The following is a 16,331-nucleotide window of genomic DNA, read 5'->3' as shown; positions in this document are numbered from 1 at the left end:
CCCACAGGAATTCTTCTTTCCAATGGCCACACCTGGAAACAGCAGCGACACCTTGGTATCGCTTCTCTGCGGAAGCTGGGCCTGGGGAAGAAAAGCATTGAGCATCTATTACAAGACAGAGCTCAGACATTGGTGGAGATGTTTAGACAAACAAGAGGTTTGTAATTTGGAATAATGACTCAAATCGCCGTCTGCAGAACTTTTTCCCCATTCTGTGTATTTTGAATAAAAATAGATTTGATTTTTTTAAAAAAAATTGAAACAAGTGACTGAGATCCCAATGATCTTCCTTCATCCCTATAGAAGTTCTATGCTTTAATAATTCATTATGAAATATCTTCATTTGCAGGAGAGCCATTTGACCCTTCATTTCCAGTACTAAATGCAGTTTCTAACGTCATATTTACTTTGAGTTTTGGAGGTCAGTTTCCTCCTGAAGATGAAAACTTTAAGAAGTTAGCGCAAGCATTGCACGTTGTTGTGGATGTCGTTAGTGACACTTTCCATATGGTGAGTCATCTTTTCTATGTTCAAGTTGAATAGCCCTCCCTCAACAGAGGAGGAGAGCTACGACACCTCCTATCTCCTATCACAATCCTTTCAGCAGTCTCAAAAAGGCCCCACCCACTCTGATTCAGGTGACTGAAGATTTATTTATTTATTTATGTGTCAAGTACGTATTAGATAATATATATAAGTATAAGCATGAATTGAATACATAAAATGGATACGAATAAAAGGGGACATTAGGACAGGGACGGTAGGCATTCTGGTGTGCTGATGCATGCCCCTTACAGACCTCTTAGGAATGGGGTGAGGTCAATAGTCTTAGATTAAAATTTTGGGGGTTTGGGGAAGAAACCACAGAGTCAGGTAGTGCATTCCAGGCATTGATCACTCTGTTACTGAAGTCATATTTTCTGCAATCAAGTTTGGAGCGGTTCACTTTAAGTTTGTATCTATTGTTTGCTTGTGTATTGTTTGGGTTTTATTTTTTTTAATTTTTTTTTTATTTATCATAAACATGTTATAAATCTACAGTCTCTTATCCATTGTTAATCATACATATTCTCTTTTAACTTTCATATTAGTTCATTCTTCATCCTAAAAAAATTGAGTATACTCGGGGTGCTCTTCTACCATTCCATCTCCCTTATTTTACAACAATCCTTCTTCTCCTTCTCCTCTCTTTCCCTTCCCTCCCTTCTTCTATCCTCTTCTACTTTCTTCTTTCCTCCTCTCCTTCCCTTTCTCTCCTTCCCCTTCCTTTCCCCCACTCCTCCTTTCTTCCTCCCTTTCTAACCTTCTCTCCTAATCTTATATCCCCTCCCTTTCTTCTTCTCCTTTTCCCTTTCTTCTATTCCTCTCTCTCCATCCTCTCTTCTCCCCTCCTATCTATCCCTCTACTCCTCTTTCCATTCTCTTTCCATTGTTATATTCATTTTCAATTCAATATTTTCTAAAGTGGTATCCGAGCAACCCCAACTTTCTATTCATATACATTTTCTTTTCAATTTCTTTTTAATTTTTCTGATTTCACACATATCATCATAAATGTACATTTATATGGTAACATTTTTTCCATTTCCTCCCTCCTTCCCCCTTTTCCATTTACACGGTGTCATCTGGGTTTCTATTCCTTTTTTGTCTTCTCTCTCATTTACTCATTTACCCTATCTAATTTATTAATCTCTATCTTTGATTCATACTGTCAGGTTTCAATGCTATCTCAAAATAAATGAATTTCCAAACTCCCGATCTTTAAGGAAATTTTCTCTTTATTCGAGCACAGCAATCTGATCCTGGCTCTTTTGCAGTCAGTACTGACCTTTGCCCCCCAATCCCTCCCTTTCCGATCCCCAATTCTCTGCTTCTCATTGGCTATCTTCCAAGTCACTTTCCTGATTCCTTCTTCGTCAGATCACAGGAATGTCTCCCCCGCTCTCCCATCTCTGAGGAGACAGAATCTTCAAAGGGATTTAGTAGGCAAAAGTTCAGGCTTCTCCTCCCTTTATTATATGTCAGTGCTGGGACGCTGACACATACTTCTTTTCTAACCACTCATAAAAACGTCTCCATGTCTTGAAATACACCGATTCCTCTTTATCTTTTATTCTTAATGTTACTCTATTCATTTCTGCACATTCTAAAATTTTCTTTATTAACTCTCCTTCTAACAGGATTTTTTCTGCTTTCCAGTTTTGTGCAAACACTATTCTAGCCACTGTCATTATATGTATAATCAAATATGTATCTTCTTTCCACATTTCTCCAGTAAAATTCCCAATAAAAATGTCTCTGGCCTTAACTCTATACGCTGGTGTAGCATTCCTTTTAACCATGTTTGTATTTTAACCTAATAATTCTTTGCTTCCTTACATGACCACCACATATGATAATATGATCCTGGCGACTGATGACATTTCCAACATTTAGCTGATTTGTCTTTAAACATTTTTGCTAATCTTTCTGGTGGAATATGCCATCTATAAAACATTTTATATAAATTTTCTGTATATGCTGTTGCCATTGTTAATTTATAATTCCTTTTCCATAGTTGTTGCCATTTCTCTAATTCACTCATATAGCAAAAGTTTTTTGCCCACACTATGCTCGTATACTGTTGTGGTTGAAGCTGAAGTAGTCATTGATAGGTAGGACATTGTAGCAGATAATTTTATGTACTACACTTAGGTCATACCAAAAACACCATAATTCTAAGGTTTCTAAGCCCAGAATTTCAAGACTGATGGCATAAGGTATTTTGTTGTGAGCAGATTTCTGGACATGCTCAATTGTATTAATGTCCAATATGCAGTGCAGGTTCCAGACAGATACAGATTAAACTTCCACTAATGACTTAATGACTTTAAGAGAGCTAATGCTCAGATGACTGTAAAAAATATAAATCCTTCCACTCCCCATCATTCCGTCAAAACTGAAGAAACTTCTTAGATGAGAAGTGAAACATTGTCAAGGAAAAAATCCAAGAAACTCCAGTTGCCTTTTGGAGAAGCACCAATTTTATTGGGCCAATAAAAGATTACTAAAAGAGGAATTTGAAGTTTAGCTTTGTGGTTGGAATTACTTGTTAACTTTTTTTTTTATAGTAAATAGACAGTAGGGTCAAATTGGTTGGTTGATAATAGATTTCACAACTGTCATATTTTCAGTGTTATCTACTAATTTAGTAAGCATAGATGTAGATGTTTATGTGAACCTGGGGAGGATTATTATTCTTGAAATATATCAGACGTCAGCACTTCAACCTACATTTACTCCAGTGCTGACATAAGAAGGAGAAGCGAATGCGTCTGGAAAGGGACGTTTGACTTTTCACCTACTTATTTTCCCTGGAGATAATATCCCCTAGGAGATGGGAGGGGGAGGGGAAAATTCCTTTGAGCTGGAGTAGATTAGGGGTAGAATGACTTGGAAGATGGCCAATGAGTGCAGGGGAGTGGGGAACGTAAAGGGAGGATTTGGGGGCTGGAAGTCAGTGTTGGCTCCGACTGGAGTCAGGTTAGAATGCCGTGCTTAATAAATAGGAGTTTTTTCTTCAAAGACTTTGTTTGAAATGCAATTTATTTGAGACGACCTCGAAACTTGACATCAATATTCAACCAGGTGGATAGTGTGTGTCTGGGGATTATCATTGTTGAAATAGATTTATCAGTATTCAGCCAGGTGGACATTTTATGTTTATACTTAATATTTTGCTTTATATACATTCTTTTTGTCTTTGTCTTAATTTTGCTCTTTATTTTTTTGGATTTTAACTTTGAAAATGACTTAAAATTTACAAAAGCAACAGAGCTTGAACCTGCTATCTGTTCAGTCATACCTGGAGCAGATTGGTTCAACTATAAGAGGAATCTGTTTGTTTATTTATGATTTATTTAGTTGTTCATTTTACACAAGTAGCTCAGGGGTTTTACAGGATTAAAACACACAAACTCACCAGACTTAATGCCCCAGCACACAAGGATAAACAATGAGCATCAATAATAAGAGTTTGTCTACCCATCTGATGCAAATATCTGCGGAAATGATCAAGTCTTCAATATCTTGTGAAATAGTACTAGAGTTGCGGCATCTGAATTTCTATGAATAGAGATGCCCATTTTTGATCCAAAAGATGACCATGAAGTGCTGACTTGAGCATACTAGATAAAAAGCTAGCAGACTGAAAATCTGACCCAGGTAGTTAATTCATTATTTAGCCTGGCATGTGAATCCATCTAATTTATTAAATCCCAGTTCAGTTAGCCCTGGGTAACCATATTTATAAAGGCTCCTGTGGACAATGAGAGGATAAGGGAATTTGATAATAGCAATAGCACTTAGATTTATAGACCGCTTATAGACAGTGCTTTACTGCCCTCTCTAAATGGCTTACAGAGTCAGCATAATTCCCCCAACAATCTGGGTTCTCATTTTACCGACCTTGGAAGGATGGAAGGCTGAATCAACCTTGAGCCAGTCAGGATTGAACTGCCAAATTGCTGGCAGCTGGCAATCAGCAGAAGTAGCCTGCAGGACTGCATTCTAATCACCGCGTCATCATGGCTCTTTATAGCTTTATAATAATCTATCTGCCTCTTAAAATTACTGTTTTCTACAAGAATTTCTATAAGCTTTTCTAGAGGGTTTTTGAGGTCCAACACCCTGCACTGTTTGCCATGTTTTAATGTGTTTGGAATGTTTTTCTTTGGTTATTAAATCTTGTCTATTACTGTGAACTGCTGAGAGGCTTCTCTAATTTTTCCTTTTCTATTAGATATATAATTACTTTCCACGAATAATGACGTACCTCCCAGGCCCTCACCAGGAAGCCATGTCTGCCGCAAAAACGATTATTTCCTTTATAAAGCAGGAAATAGAGAAACACAAGGAATCCAGCTCCTGGCATGAGCCGCAGGATTTCATTGATTACTATCTTTTTCAGATGGAGAAGGTATTGGGTTTACTGGGGTTCAATACATGGGCAAGGAGATAATAATAATAATAATAATAATAATAATAATAATAATAATAATAATAATAATAATAATAATAATAATAATTTTATTTCTATACCGCCCTTCTCCCAAAGGACTCAAGGCGGTGTACAGCCTATTTAAAAACACAGGCAAAACAACAATGTAAAATTTAAAATAATTAAATAAATTGTAATAAATATTACATTCCTGGCTAGAAGTAAAGAAGAGGAGACACTGATATTGTCTTCATTGGAGTTGTTTCTTTTTCATTCATCTCCCATTCTGAATTTAGCCCATGCTAAATTCCGTTTGTTTCTAAATAAGAACTATGTTGTACATCTGCAATCTTAGACAGTCTTAGGGGTTCTTTGTTGAGGGAATTAGAAATATTTCCGTTTGTCATCCTCTCCTGTTTGCCTATCACTTCTCTCCCCCTTTTCTAAAGAAATTCCATTAGCAATGAAAATAATTAACAGGAACTTTGGATTGATTCATACTTAAATGAATACTTCCCCTGAAATGATTGGGAAAAGGACAGATACTTTCACAGACTTGACCATAAGTAAAAATGTAAAACAGTTTGAAAAAAGTGCCCCTCTCCCATGTTTTCAGAAAAAAAGATTTGAGTTTTTAGAAGCAATTTGGATCAATTTGAAGTTACTTTGCACCATGTAACTTTATCAGTCTTGAGTGTACCATTGGTCTGGTCATTATTTTCAAGATATACAGTCCAGTGGTGAAATCCAATTTTTTTTACTACCAGTGTTGTGGGTGTGGCTTGGTGGGCGTGGTGTAGCTTGGTGGGCGTCATCATCTCCCATGATGACGTGGCAGGTGGGCGGGGCCTCCTGCCAGTTTTACTACCAGTTCTATAGAACCGGACAGAACCGGGAGCAACCCACCACTGGTTTGGTATTTCCTTCATCTCTGCACTCCCAAAGTTTCCTTCATCTCTGCACTCCCAAAGTACCCAAAGTGCACTCCCAGAGTTGTGTGCCTTTCTGGCATGGAGGGAAATGCCTAGGAGCTTGGTGGGCGTGGCAGGGGAAGGATACTGCAAAATTCCCATTCCCTCCCCACTCCTGGAGGAAGGATATTGCAAAAACTCCATTCCCACCCCACTCTGGGAGCAGCCAGATGTGGTATTTGCCAGTTCTCTGTACTACTCAAAATTTCCGCTACCGGTTCTCCGAACTACTCAAAATTTCCGCTACCAGTTCTCCAAACTACTCAAAATTTCCGCTACCAGTTCTCCAGAACCAGTTGGCTTTCACTCCTGATACAGTCTTTAGGAATGAGGGAATGTTTCACCCTTTATCAAGTTATCATCAGCATGTAATAGCATCTGTGGGCAATGTAGGTTTCTGGTTACAGTGTCCAGACTAAGTATAAAGAACAATGGTGAGAGGCCAGACCATTTGTGGATGGGAAAAGAAATAGGTCATGTGGTACTTGATCAAATGCTTTTTCTAGTTCTGTGGCTGTGATACGTATGATGGTTTGTTTCTCAAATTCCTTCTCCATCAATAGGCAGGTGACACATACTGTATCATTTTTCTTACAATTTTTCAATATTTACGTAATTGATCATAAACTAAACCAAAACACATGAAAGTTTGTCTAAAGCCAAAACTCTCTTTGATCTGGGCTACTCGAATATAGTGTTCTAGTCGGTGTGAATCTACCACTTTAATTCAATGGTGGGTTGCTCCCGGTTCGCACCGGTTCACAAGAACCGGTAGTAAAAATTTATAGTAATTCAGAGAACTGGTAATCTTTTCCCTCTTTTTAATTACGCAAGTTTTAATTGGTTTTTTAAATGATTGGGGTTTTAATATGTTTGGGCCAAACTTGTTTAATTCAATTTTACTTTGTTTTTTAAATTTTGTATTTATGTATTGTTACTGTTTGGCTGTTCACTGCCCTGAGTCCTTCGGGAGTAGGGCGGTATATAAATTAAATAAATAAAATAAATAAAATAAACATTGGCTGGCCACGCCCCCGAACTGGTCCCCAACCCGGTCGCTGCTCGCTTATCCCGCCCACCCCCTCAGAGGCTTTTTTTTTCCTTTTAAAAGCATTTTATTTATTTATTTTATTATATTTCTATACTGCCCTTCTCCTGCAGGACTCAGGGCGGTGTACAGCCAGGATAAAACATAGCATATAAAATTTAAAAACATTTTAAAAAACAATTAAATAATTTTGGCCCGAATTTAAAACAACCCAATTAAAACCGAAATTCGATTAAAAACTAAGAGGGTGGGATCAAGCCAGCCCAGCTAGATGGAACAAGTATATCTTCAGGACCCAATGAAAAGTCCGGAGGTCTGATATTTTCTACAACCTCTTCGGCGGAAAAAATGCTTTTAAAAGTAAAAAAAAAAAAAAGGCTCTGATGATCACATGGCTCAGCTGGGATTGTCAGAGGCTTCTAAAAGCATTTTTTTCTGCAGCCTCTTCGGCCGAAGAGGTTGTAGGAAAAAAAAAAATGCCTTTAAAAGCCTCTGACAATTCCAGCTGAGTTGCTTGATCATCAGAGGCTTTTAAAAGCATTTTTTTTCTGCAACCTCTTAAGAGGAAGAAAAAATGCTTTTAAAAGTAAAAAAAAAAGAGTTGGCCACGCCCACCCAGCCACATTACCCCACCCCCCACCAAGCCACACCCACAAAACAAACCACGCCCACAGAACCGGTAGTAAAAAAATTTAGAACCCACCCCGCTTTAATTGTTACTCTCCTGCATTGATTTTCTTTTATATTTATTGTTGTGACTTGTGATGCAGAAGCCAAAGTAAATACAGAAAAGCTGCATAGAACTCATTGTAATTTTCATTTTCTATTTTAAACCTCAGAGCAAGAACGATCCTAACGCTACCTACAATGAAGACAACCTGGCTCAGTGTCTTCTTGATTTTATTGTTGCTGGAATTGACACATCTTTCGCCACTATGCTGTGGACCCTGCTCCTCTTGGCCACTCATCCCCACATCCAAGGTGAGACAGACAATGAGTAGGTAGAACAAGTGTCAGCCTCAGGTTCTAAAATACAGAGAAATTATTTGAAGTACTAAGGGCTGAATGATGAACTGAATTCATTCTTCATAATAATTTCCCTATGAGGATTGTTGATCCTATAATCAGGAGCACGAACTTAGCTAGTTTACAGAAGAGCCAAGACTGCACACACAGAGAGCTTTCTTTGATATCCGCAGCGAAATATTGAGTTAGGAATTAAAAAACTGGAAATCAGTACAGATCTAAAAATAACACACTTTAAATGCAGAACTCTACCAAGGTTTTCAGATTTGTTACTTGTTTCTGGCCTAAATTGTGAATAGGCGACCAAACTACAGTATGATAATGAACAGAGACCACAGCTGTGATATAAGGATATCTGCAAGAGGGACCTAAAGGCCCTGGGAATTGGACATTAACAACTGGGAAACCTTGACCTCCCACAGTCACCGCTACCAGTTTGCACAATCCAGACAGAACCAGCTGAATCCCACACTGTTTTATACAATACATATAGTATATATGTCAACTGTCCCACACAGTTCATTCAGCAAATTAAGACTCCTGGGGCAGTTTCATTTTCCAAGAATACAATTTACTGAGATAGCATGGATTCAGAAGTAGCAAAGCGATTTATGACAGTTTCGTGTGCAAAGAGCATAATTAAACATCCCCTTTTCCGTGGCCCTTCCACGATCATTTTTCCCCCTCCAATTCACTATGTTCATTTTGTTTGGGTAATTCTTGTTTAGTAGACTTTCCCAGCAGTTGATCTTGAGGTGCTGGCATAGCTGCAGACTCTGAGTCAGTGCTCTTACATTCTTTTGCTGCGCTCCCAATACTTACCCTACGTTCCAATCATTCCTTCCTTCTGTTGCTTCTTTTTCTGGCTGTTTGCGGTGAGTAGTGTGGTTAGGATGCGAACCCACATTTGAGACCTGAATGCTGCTGTTGGGTGAGGTGAGCTCCTGTCCTTTGCTCTAGCCAGGGACCTGAAAGGAATCCCACCCACCCCCAAATGGTTGCCCCTGTGTAACAATGATGTCACCAGCTAATCCTTTCAACTCTGAAGTTCCTCACTGTTGTTATGTTATGTGTTGTGTTGTGTTGTTTATGTTATTTATGTTATTTATTTATTTATTTAATTTGTTAATCATATTTCTATGCTGCCCACTCTCCGGGGACTCTGGGTGGCTTACAACAATCAACAATATACTAAATAGCATATTGGCCCCAACAATCTGGGTCCTCATTTTACCCACCTCGGAAGGATGGAAGGCTGAGTCAACCTTGAGCCAGTGAGATTTGATCTGTTGATCTGCTGAACTAGCAGTCAGCTGAAGTAGCTGCAGTACAGCACTCTAACCACTGCGCCACCTCGGCTCAATAACAATTTATGTTATTTATCTTGTGTTGCGTTGCGTTGCATTGCATTGCATTGCATTGCATTGCATCCTATCATATTGTATTGTATTGTATCGTATCGTGTGTATGTATGTGTATCTATCTGCCCAAACTCACTGTAACAGTGATGGGTGGCATATAAATTTAATAATCAAAAAAATAAGAAACAGAAATAAACATAAGAAGGCTCTTGAAAAAATTGATCCTCATTGGTATTTTAAACACAATTATAGAAATATTTATAACCAAATCAGATTTCCAAACTGTTTGGGATTGAATTCTGGAGACTGACTAGATTGAAGGATATTTAGAAGAATATTTGAACTAAATCACCAGTTTGCAACAATATTCTGAATCAGTTTGGACTAGATCTAATCAGAACATAGGAAGCACATTTTTAATCTGCTCTCCTTCATGATATTTAAAAAGAGAATGGGATCACATTTAATGCCCTAAAGGCTAGTCTATGTCCCAAAGTTAAAATTCGGAAATAAATAAATGAAACACAATATTGAGAATGAAGCTTCTATTTCCATCATTTTTTCCAGAGAAAGTCCAGAAGGAGATTGAAGATGTGTTTGGCTCCTCACAGTCAATTTCCTATCAGGATCGGAAGAAGCTGCCTTACACCAATGCCGTGATTCATGAAATGCAGCGTGTAAAATATGTCATGCTATATGGGGGACCCAGGCAAAGTACAAAGGATGTGACGATGAGGGGTTACCACATTCCAAAGGTGAGAAACATGTTCAGCCTGCATTCCAGTAACCAGCATGGAAGGAAAAGCAGAATATGGACTAGAACACTCAGGCACTCGTCACTTCCCGCCTGGACTACTGCAACGCTCTCTACATGGGGCTCCCCCTGGGGTGCACCCGGAGGCTCCAGCTGGTCCAGAACGCGGCCGCGCGGGGGATTTTGGGGGCGACAAGGCGCTCCCACGTGACACCTCTCCTGCGCGAGCTGCACTGGCTCCCGGTGGTCTTCCGGGTGCGCTTCAAGGTGTTGGTGACCACCTTTAAAGCGCTCCATGGCTTAGGGCCGGGGTACTTACGAGACCGCCTTCTGCCACCAATAGCCTCCCACCGGCCAGTACGCTCCCACAGAGTGGGCCTCCTCAGGGTGCCGTCCGCCAGACAATGTCGGCTGGCGACCCCCAGGGGGAGAGCCTTCTCTGTGGCGGCGCCCACCCTCTGGAACAACCTCCCCCCAGAGCTACGTACAATAACAGACCTCCGGATTTTTCGTCGGGCCCTAAAAACCCATTTATTTCAACTAGCTGGGCTGGCTTGAGTCAAATTTTAAACGGATTTTAAATTGGAATGTTTTAATTACGGCCAAAATTATTTAATTATTTTAAACAGATTTTAGATTTTGTATGTTTTGTATGTATGTCTTGTTTTTACTTTGGCTGTTCACCGCCCTGAGTCCTACATTGGAGAAGGGCGGTATAGAAATTTAAACAAATAAATAAATAAATAAATAAACAGACGCTCTCTGTTCAAGAACTGCCAATATAATAATGCAAAATCCAATGGGCAAGAATAGCAAGCTTTTGTAGGGTATCAATTATGGGTTTAAATCTAAGCACTACTCAGATTTTAAATCTAGAACATTAAATATTTTTCTATTTATCCTAGGAAGATGATAAGAGATTAAGGGCTGAACTTAAGTTTAGAACAGAAATTATATATGGTCATTTTTCTTTGCCCAAATTCGAAGGCAGGGAAGAAAGGAAGCCAAATTTTTGAGCAGTTACTGCTCTCACAAACTGCTTTGGAAATTAATAAATATAGATCCATACAGGTAATTTATAAGCAAATGTTTCATCAATATTGTTTAAATATTTTTGCCCATTTCCTTTATGAAACTGCTATATTTAGTCATCTTTTTTCTTTCTTTCCAGGGGACCTTTATTATTACAGACCTGCGCTCTGTTCTTTTTGATCCTGAGCAATGGGAGACACCTGAAGAATTCAACCCAAATCACTTTTTAGATAAGGATGGGAATTTCCTTAATCGAGAAGCGTTTCTGCCATTCGGACTAGGTACATCCATGAGCCCAAAGCAGCTTATAACATATAAGCCTTGACTACTGCAACGCTCTCTACATGGGGCTCCCCTTGAGGAGCACCTGGAGGCTCCAACTGGTCCAGAACGCAGCAGCGCGGGTAGTGACGGGAGCAGCCTAGCGCTCCCATGTAACACCGCTCCTGCGCGAGCTGCACTGGCTCCCGGTGGTCTTCCAGGTGCACTTCAAGGTGTTGGTTATCACCTTTAAAGCGCTCCATGGCATAGGGCCTAGCTATCTTCGAGACCGCCTGCTGCTACCGACAATCTCCCATCGACCCGTGCGCTCCCACAGAGAGGGCCTCCTCGGGGTGCCATCAGCCAAACAGTGCAGGCTGGTGACCCCCAGGGGGAGGGCCTTCTCTGTGGGGGCACCTATCCTCTGGAATCAGTTGCCCCCAGAGATAAGGAGAATCCAAGACCTCAGTGCCTTCCGCCGTGCCCTTAAAACCTTCCTTTTCCAGCAAGCCGGGCTGGCCTAATTTTTTAAGTGTTTTTAAGTGTTTTGTTTATTGTTTTTAATTAATGGGGCCAAATTTATATATGTATATTTTAACTGTATTTTAATATTTGTACTTGATGTTTTTACTTGGCTGTTCACCGCCCTGAGTCCTCAGGGAGAAGGGCGGTATACAAATCCAAAATAAAATAAAAAATAAATAAATATAGGAAACTAAGGCCCAGAGTGAGCCAAGACTGGCAACCAATGCTAAAATTAACAACAACAACAAAATAAAAACATTCTTTCAATGTGTAAGGAACAAGAAGAAAGTCAAGGAAATGATAGGTCTACTAATGGCAGCAAATGGTAGTACAGCCTTGGTAGTACAGTGGTTTAATGCACCCTGTTATTAACACAGCTGCCTGCAATTACTGCAGATTCGAATCTTACCAGGCTCAAGGTTGACTCAGCCTTCCATCCTTTCTAAGGTAGGTTAAATGAGGAGCCAGTTTGTGGGGGCAATAAGCTGACTTTGTATAAAATATACAAAAGAATGAAGGCTATTGCTTAACGCATTGTAAGCTGCCCTGAGTCTCCGGAGAAGGACGGCATATAAATCAAATTAAAAAAAAAAAGAAATGGCAAGTTGGTGATATGTAGCAGGGGGGAAAAGCGGAACTGCTTAATGTCTTCTATGCATCTATTTTTATGCAAAAGGAAGAAACAGCACAAGCAGCACTGAAAGAGATAGAGAGAACAGTACACAAATTAAAACAGGCAAGGAAATGGTAAGAGTATACCTATCCACCCTGAATGAGAACCAATCACCTGACCAGCTGGTTTGTATCCCATGGTTCTGAAGGAACTGACAGATGTAATCATGGGGCCACTGCAGTGGTGGGTTGCCCCCGGTTCAGACCGGTTCTATAGAACCAGTAGTAAAACTGGAGGGAGGCTCCGCCCACCAACCCCGACATCATCAGAACACTTCTGCGCATGTGCAGAAGAGCGCACGTGCGTGGCCCCATTGCGAACCTGTAGTAAAGGTAAGTAGAACCCACCCCTGGGCCACTGAGGGTAATCTTTCAAAGCTCATATAGGGGAACTACCAGAGGACTGGAAAACTGCTAATGTGGTACCAATCGACAAAAAGGGGAAAATGTATCCAGGAAATTATAGGCCCATAAGGTTGATATCAATACCGGGGAAAATCCTGGAAAAGATAATCAAGTTAATATTCCTTTTTACTTACTCTTTTCGTGTATTCAAATTACGTTTATGCTTGTACCTGTTATCTTATATATGCTTGACAAATAAACTTATGATGATGATGATTATAAGTGGAGGATAAGTGGCCACCTAGAAATGAAGAAAGTGATCACTATAAGCCATTAAGGGGTTGTTAAAAACAGATTGTGTCAGGCAAATCTTATTCTTTCATAAAGTGGACCAATGAAATGCCTTAAACATAATATGCCTGGACTTCAGGAAGGCATTTGATAAAGTAGACTACAGTCTTCCATCTTTTCGAATTTGGAAAAATGAGGACCCAGATTGTTGGGGGCAATATGCTGACTCTATAAACCGTTTAGAGAGGGCTGTAAAGCTCTGTGAAGCTCTGTGAAGCGGTATATAAGTTGTTTTTTTTTTTAAAAAAATTGATTTATATGCTGCCCTTCTCCGGAGACTCAGGGCAGCTTACAATGCGTTAAGCAATAGCTTTCATTCTTTTGTATATTTTATACAAAGTCAGCTTATTGCCCCCACAAACTGGGTCCTCATTTCACCTACCTTAGAAAGGATGGAAGGCTGAGTCAACCTTGAGCCTTGGAGAGATTCGAACCAGCAGAAATTGCAGGCAGCTGTGTTAATAACAGGCTGCACTAAACCACTGTACTATCAAGGCTCTGTTGAGTGCTATTGCTATTGCTACTTCTTGATATGGGATAGACAGTACCACCATCAGAAGCATTTGCAATTGGCTGACCTACCACACCCAATGTATAGTGCTTAATGGTGAGAAGTGGACTTTCCTCTCATAGGCCCATCTCTGGAAAAACATACCATATCATTTTTTTTTTAAAATGGGTGCATTGTGTAACCTTTAAAATGGTCTACGTGTAGTATAAGTTGTATTAAAGTCATTCCTTAAGGAGTTTTTCACAAACTGAGGGAAACTAAGAAAATAACCCTAGGAACTGAATCTGCTAGAAGCTACACCATTGTAATTTTTTTCAGATTTCCTTGCTGATGGTGATATACTCTGAAGAACAGATTAGTAACCGCTTCATCCATGTTTTGTCTCATCTGCAGGTCAGCGTGCCTGTATTGGAGAGCAGCTGGCAAGAACTGAGATCTTCATCTTTCTGACCAACCTGCTGAGGGCATTTAGCTTCCGGGCACCTGAAGGAATGAAAGAACTCAAAAAAACCCCTATTGCAAAAGTGACAGTGCATCCACAGCCTTACAAATTGTGTGCTATTCCCACACACACTTAAATATATAAAAAACACCATAAAAAGCATAAAATTAATTACAGAATAGTTATTCACTATAGTATATGTTTACTTTTGCTTTTTTGTATTATTATCTTTTATTCATTAAAAATGAAACTCAGTCAACTGGACATTTAAAAATGCGTCACAAATACCATTGACTGGTGCTAACGGCTGATACGGGTTGCTGCCAGCGTCCTAGGTATCAACCAAGTACCTTCTTAAAATATATGATGTTCCGAGTAGCGCAGTTTTTTGCAGTTCCGCTGATGTTATTGCAGGAAGCTGCAATTTCTTGAAGTGTTTTGTGAAATTCTTGGATATGGTACCAAGTGCCCTGATGACAATGGGTATCACTGTGACATGTTTAATCCGTAGCCGTGTAGTTTCTATAGCCAGGTCGCGATATTTTATGATTTTTTCCAGTTCTTTTTCTTCGACTCTGGCGTCTCCTGGTACCGCAATGTCAATAAATTGTACGTTTCGGTTTTTCGACAACTGTGATATCTGGCTTTTTTATAATAATTATTATTATTCTGTAACAATGGGCAATTGTGCCTATTCATTTATCATATTATTTTGCTTCTTTTTATTCTGCATTGAAACTTCTTCAAACTATTGCTGGGTTCACACAACGTACCTAACCAGGTCAATGAAAGACCAGGAGGTTGTGTATGGGGGAAAAAAATGTGCTAAGTAGGTTTGGTGTGTTTTCCCTTTTGTTTCCTTTGGGTGGCAATAAAACATATCACTTTCTCATTAGTCTTAGTATCTTCTTTCAGTTTTAATAAATTTCTCCTGTGGGCTTCACTTTCCCGAGCCAGAGCAAATTTCAGAGATAGTCCAAAATGGTACCATGCATAAAGGGATGAAATTCTGCTGATGTCAGCTTTCCAGAAAACCCCCCAACTCCAAGTAAAGACTCTGAAGGAAGCATTTTTCAAAGTTCGATTTACTAGAATAGGTAAACTGGCACATCTGGGAAAACCCAAATCTGAGAGGTCTGGGTTTTCCCTCAGTAAATCAAAACCCCCAAAACCATCCCCTCACTCCTCAGTCGATCACGTGCTCCAATCAACCGCCATCCCATCTCGAGACATCACTCCGACCACTTCTTCTCCAGATGCAGGATCAGCCTGACCTTGACTGACAGGAAGAATGCTATTATGTCTACAGACAACCCCTCTACTAAATCCCCCCTCCTACTTTCCCACACATGAGAAGATGACAGCATGGAAGCTTCCGGCCTAATATGGCTTCCCAAGCTGACAGCTGACAGAATTAACAGAAAAAGAAAGGATGTGCCACCCATCCATATTCCAGGGCAGAACATTCAAAGAGAAACCAATGCATTTTTCATCTCATCCTTAGGCCTGAATGTAGACTGGATCATCTAGAGCCTTCTCTAGTTACAGTCGAATCATTTTCTATTCAACCTTTTTAAAATTTTATTTTATTTATCTATTTATTTGTCAAACATGTACAGGATAGCAGGTATAGGTATAAACATGGACATGAACAAAGGAAATGAGTATGAATAAATGGGGACAGTAGGACAGCAATGATAGGCCCGCTGGTGCGCTTATGCATGCCCCCTTTATGGACCTCTTAGGAATGGGGTGAGGTCCACGGTAGACAGTTTGAGGTTGAAGCTGTGAGGGTTTGAGGAAGTAATAACGGAGTCGGGTAGAGAATTCCAAGCATTAACCACTCTGTTGCTGAAGTTGTATTTTCTGCAATTGAGTTTGGGGAGGTTTACCTTGAACTTGTATTGATTGTCTGCCTGAGTATTATTGTGGTTGAAGCTGAAGTAGTCATTGACAGCTAAGACATTGTAGCAGACAATTTTGTGTATTATGCTTAGATCGGACCACATGTGGTGCAGTTCCAGATTGTCCAAGCCCAAAATTTCAAGCGTGGT

The 16,331-nt window shown here is 39.8% G+C and overlaps 1 protein-coding gene across 1 annotated transcript in view; it reads left to right on the top strand.

The window, feature by feature from the left end:
- LOC117658724 (cytochrome P450 2J2-like) overlaps window positions 1-15,172 on the top strand; it is a 32,640-nt gene extending 17,468 nt beyond the window's left edge. The window contains exons 3-9 of the mRNA XM_060684931.2: window positions 8-157; window positions 350-510; window positions 4,781-4,957; window positions 7,837-7,978; window positions 9,952-10,139; window positions 11,310-11,451; window positions 14,229-15,172. Coding sequence (XP_060540914.1) covers window positions 8-157; window positions 350-510; window positions 4,781-4,957; window positions 7,837-7,978; window positions 9,952-10,139; window positions 11,310-11,451; window positions 14,229-14,413 — 1,145 coding nt within the window. The 3' untranslated portion in view covers window positions 14,414-15,172. The remainder of the gene's footprint in view (window positions 1-7; window positions 158-349; window positions 511-4,780; window positions 4,958-7,836; window positions 7,979-9,951; window positions 10,140-11,309; window positions 11,452-14,228) is intronic.
- The last annotated feature ends 1,159 nt before the right edge of the window (window positions 15,173-16,331 follow it).

This window comes from Pantherophis guttatus, chromosome 6 (assembly GCF_059756535.1).
Source record: "Pantherophis guttatus breed Tessera chromosome 6, ASM5975653v1, whole genome shotgun sequence".
Classification (NCBI taxonomy): domain Eukaryota; kingdom Metazoa; phylum Chordata; class Lepidosauria; order Squamata; family Colubridae; genus Pantherophis; species Pantherophis guttatus.
This window is presented reverse-complemented; position numbering and strand designations above follow the sequence as displayed.